The sequence below is a fragment of the Vicia villosa genome, linkage group LG5, assembly GCF_029867415.1.
Source record: "Vicia villosa cultivar HV-30 ecotype Madison, WI linkage group LG5, Vvil1.0, whole genome shotgun sequence".
Taxonomy (NCBI): domain Eukaryota; kingdom Viridiplantae; phylum Streptophyta; class Magnoliopsida; order Fabales; family Fabaceae; genus Vicia; species Vicia villosa.
In genome coordinates, this window is record NC_081184.1 from 53,749,456 (window position 1) to 53,754,622 (window position 5,167).

Here is a 5,167-nt window from a genome sequence, read left to right on the forward strand (position 1 = left end):
CCAAAAGCTAATATATATATATATATATATATATATATATATATATATATATATATATATATATATATATATATATATATATATATATATATATATATATATATATATATATATATATATATATATATATATATATATATATAAAATGAAGGTTAATAAACAAATATTAAACTTGGACGTCCATTGAGATTTTATGAGAGGTCTTTAATAATTACTCCAATTTTATATATGGCTCCTTGCAAGTTGTAAGTGCTAAAAACAATTTAATTGAAGTTTGACAAAGAACGAAATTTTACTATAAAACACGTTAAATAATTATATTTGTTTCATGTTAAGAGGATAAATATGGCTCAATTTGTCATGTGTGTTTATGCACTTGTCATATTTCTTTCTTTATTTCTTGTTGTAAGTTGTAACCGATGGTGCTGGTATGCCCCTTTTTTTACATTTTAAAATTTATCTTATACACAATATTATATTCATAACCATTTAGTATAGTAACATTCGTTTTTCTTTACTTCATTTACAATGCAGGCCGTCGCCGCGGTCCCACTCGCATTCCTTGCGTTGAACATTCTGATTGTCCAGAGAAGACTTTACCTCTAGTTATGAGGTGTATTGAGGAGTATTGTCAATATAGATTGATAGAAAACAATTAGGTCTACATATAATTATATCACCTCTAAGCATATAATTTTATTTGTTCGTCATGAAGTAAAGTTTCTACTTTAGAATTTACTTTTAAATTATTATTTATATTTCTCTTGCCTTCCAAATTTTATGATAAATAAAACGAATATTTGTATACTATAATTCAACTATTCTCATTTTCGTTTGCTTTTTTTATTTAATAGGCAATTGATATAAGAAATCGCACTAGGGGTGCAACCCTTACAACTAAAAAACTCTAGTAAGAGTTGTAACTATTAAGTGGTAGCTTGTACCAATCATAGAAAGTTAACCTAGACTTAGAGTCACTATTACAAAACCATCTCAAAGAGTAGAGCATAATGTTATAAATAATCACATCATAGCTAAAGGAAGCGTTTTCAAAAATAATGTTGTTTCTAGTCCATTTGCGAGAAACTTAACATGGGAGTCCTAGACCAACCAAGATGTCAGTACAACTTGCAGACCGTTCTGTTAAGTATCCTGCAGGTGTTCTTGAAAACGTACCCGTCCGCATCGGACAATTTTACATCCCTACGGATTTCATAATTATATACTTAAAGGAAGACGTCAATACCCCTATAATCTTAGGAAGACCGTTTCTAGCCACCGCTGGAGCTATTATAGACGTAAAGAAAGGCAAGTTGACATTCGAAGTAGGTGAGGAAAAGGTCGAATTTATTCTAACACAATTCCTTCAAGCCCCAGCTATAGAAGATACATGCTATCTGGTGGACGTTATTGATGGATGTGTAAGAGAGATAGGATTATCAGAAGAATCTTACTCTGAAGTTATAAAGATTTCAATGCCCCTGATTCTCGAAGATGACAATTGGCGTCCAGAATATCAAGACGATAGCTTAAGCGAATGCTTAGCTTTAACACCCAACCGTATGCCTTGCCCTAAGAAACCAACCTTGGACCTTAAACCATTACCCAAGACTCTTAAATATGAATTCCTAGACAATGAGCTCAAAAGACCAGTAATAGTCAATGCAGAGTTAGGAGGAACAGAGACTGAAAAACTGTTACAAGTGTTAAGAAAATACCCATCTGCGTTAGGATATAACATTGTTGATCTGAAAGGAATAAGTCCTTCCATATGTATGCATCGCATCATGTTGGAAGACGATTGCAAGACCTCTAGGGAACATCAAAGGAGGATTAACCCTATCCTGAGCACAGTAGTTAAAGATGAAGTTACCAAACTTCTAAAGGCAGTAATTATATATCCAATCTCTGATAGTCAGTGGGTAAGTTTGGTCCATTGTGTACCAAAGAAAGGAGGCATAACAGTTACCATAAACAAGTCAGGCAAAGACAACCTTCATTAAACGAATGCCTAATGACCAAGAGAAAACAACCTTCACGTGCCCTTATGGAACATTCGCCTATAGACGAATGTCGTTCGGATTATGTAACGCCCCTGCAACATTTCAGAGATGCATGATGTAAATTTTCGCTGATTACATAGACAGCATCATGGAAGTCTTTATGGATGACTTCTCTGTATGTGGGGAGGATTTCGAAGGATGTCTTTCAAATCTAGAAAATGTATTGGACAGATGTGTACAAGTTAACCTCGTCCTAAATTGGGAAAAGTGTCACTTTATGGTTAAACAAGGGATTGTACTCGGACATGTCGTCTCCGAAAGAGGGAATGAAGTCGATAAAGCAAAGATCGAAGTAATAGAGAACCTCCAACCCCCAAAAACAGTAAGAGAAATATGGAGTTTCTTAGGACACGCAGGTTTCTACAGAAGATTTATAAAGGACTTTTCTAAGATCTCTAAACCTCTGACCAACCTCTTAATGAAAGACGTCGAGTTTAATTTCAACGATGAATGTTTAGAAGCCTTTGAAGTACTTAAGACAGCCCTTATATCTGCACCCATAATGCACCCATCCGATTGGAGGTTACCATTTGAAATTATGTGCGATGCAAGTGACTATGCCATAGGAACAGTCTTAGGCCAAAGGAAAGATAAGAAACTACACGCAATATACTACGCAAGTAGAACCTTGTGTTAGAACAAGATTTGTTCTGATCAATATTCTTAGTTTTGATGATAACAATGTATATGAATTTTGTATGAGATTATGTGGTACTCTAATACTATGCAATTTCCATTTCAGGAATTATATAAAGAGTATGCACAAAATCAGCGCAAGAAGCACTGACTCAGAAGGTTCAGCATGCAACATCAGAACATGGTCTGGCAAGACATCAGAAGATGGTCAAGCAGAATCAGAACATGGTCTATGGAAGCATCAGAAGGACTTGAGATCAGAAGCAGAAGCACTGAAGTTCTCATGGTATCACGCTAAGAAGCACTTCAAGGTCAGAAGACAAGAAGATGCTTTGCACCAAGCTGTTTGACTCTGATGATATTCAAATGTTGTTTACACAAACATCAGATCAGAAGCAAGTACTAGTTGGCTGGCTACGCTGACTGACAAAAGGAACGTTGAAAGCTATTAAAGGCAACGTCAGTAGACACAGCGAAAGCAAGGCTCGAGGTAGTTGACAAAAGAGTGAAACATTAAATGCAATGCTGTACGGAATACGCAAAGCATTAAATGCTCCCAACGGTCATCTTCTCAAACGCCTATATATTGAAGTTCTGATGAGAAGCTGAATACAACACTTGCGCAAATATACAGAAATGCTGTCAAAATCAAAAGCTCTCAAACTTCATCAAACTCACTACATTGCTGTTGTAATATATTAGTGAGATTAAGCTTAAACTTAAGAGAAAATCACAGTTGTGATAATAGCTTTATAAGAAGCATTGTAACTCTTAGAATTTATTTACATTTAGTTGTAAGAACTAGAGTGATCAGGTTGTTGATCAATATACACTAGAAAGTCTTAGAGGGTATCTAAGCAGATTGTTCCTAGAGTGATCAGGTTGTGACTAGTATACTCTAGAAGACTTAGAAGTTGTCTAAGTGGAAAACCATTGTAATCTTGTGTGATTAGTGGATTAAATCCTCGGGTGAGGTAAATCATTCCAAGGGGGTGGACTGGAGTAGTTTAGTTAACAACGAACCAGGATAAAAATCATTGTGCAAATTGTTTTTATCTTACAAGTTTTAAAGCTACACTTATTCAAACCCCCCTTTCTAAGTGTTTTTCTATCCTTCACCTTGGACCCTGCGCAGATTAATTACGCCACAACCGAAAAGGAACTCTTGGCCATGGTCTTCGCGTTAGATAAGTTTCGTTCCTATCTGATAGGAGCAAAGATAATAGTTTACACCGACCATGCAGCCATTAGGTATCTACTAGCTAAACAAGATGCAAAACCTAGACTATTAAGGTGGATCCTACTGTTACAAGAATTTGATTTGGAAATCAAAGATAAAAAGGGAGCCGAAAACGTAGTAGCTAACCATTTATCTAGGATGGAAGGTATTAAAACTGAAGAGACACCAATTAAAGATGATTTCCCTTATGAACGCTTAATAGCACAATTAGAATCCAAAAGCGACACATTAGAACAACCTAAAGCGCAAACCGAAGCCGTTAAAATGCTAAGCACCAGAACCACACTGCCATGGTATGCTGATTTTGTCAATTACTTAGCAGCGAGAGTGCTTCCGCCTGATATGACTTATCAACAAAAGAAGAAGTTCTTCAACGATCTTAAACAATATTATTGGGATGAACCCTTGCTGTTCAAGAGAGGTGCTGATGGGATATTCCGTCGATATGTTCTGGAAGAAGAAATAGAAAGCATAATACATCATTGCCATGATGCCCCCTATAGTGGGCATACAAGCACATCGAAGACGTGCGCAAAGATTTTACAAGGTGGTCTCTTTTGGCCCAACCTGGGGAAGGATGTCCACAATGCTGTTAAAAATTGCGACTGCTGTCAACGCACTGGAAACATATCTAGGCGAGATGAGAAGCCTCAAAAAGGCATTTTAGAAGTAGAAATCTTCGATGTGCGGGGAATCGATTTTATGGGACCTTTCCCATCTTCCTTTAGATATAACTACATACTTGTTGCTGTCGATTACGTGTCTAAATGGATAGAAGTTGTAGCCTCACCAACAAACGATGCACAAGTAGTAATTAAGCTGTTCAAGAATATAATCTTCCCGAGATTTGGTATACCAAGATTAGTTATTAGCGATGGCGGATCCCACTTCAAATCCAAAATCTTCGAAAAACTCTTAGTAAAATATGGAGTCCGACACCGTGTAGCAACACCTTACCTCCCACAAACGAGTGGACAAGTTGAGGTCTCGAATAGACAAATCAAGCAAATACTTGAAAGGACTGTTGCCACATCTAGGAAGGATTGGTCATCTAAGTTACACGAAGCATTGTGGGCATATAGAACCGCCTACAAGACACCTATAGGAACCACACCTTTCAAGTTAGTGTACGGTAAATCATGTCATTTACCGGTAGAACTAGAGCACAAAGCCTACTGGGCCATAAAGACCTTAAACGTAATCTACACTGCCGCAGGAGAAAGGGAGC

The 5,167-nt window shown here is 36.7% G+C and overlaps 1 protein-coding gene across 1 annotated transcript; it reads left to right on the top strand.

The window, feature by feature from the left end:
• Nucleotides 1-223: 223 nt before the first annotated feature.
• LOC131606636 (uncharacterized) lies at nt 224-2,680 on the top strand. The gene is made up of 2 exons (XM_058878822.1): nt 224-428; nt 535-2,680. Exon 2 carries the CDS (start codon nt 1,116-1,118, stop codon nt 2,001-2,003), a length of 888 nt encoding a protein of 295 aa, XP_058734805.1. The 5' UTR covers nt 224-428; nt 535-1,115; the 3' UTR covers nt 2,004-2,680.
• The last annotated feature ends 2,487 nt before the right edge of the window (nt 2,681-5,167 follow it).

Excerpts from the sequence above, each read along its gene's own strand:
- LOC131606636 (XM_058878822.1), top strand. The coding sequence starts at position 1,116 with ATGTCAGTACAACTTGCAGACCGTTCTGTTAAGTATCCTGCAGGTGTT.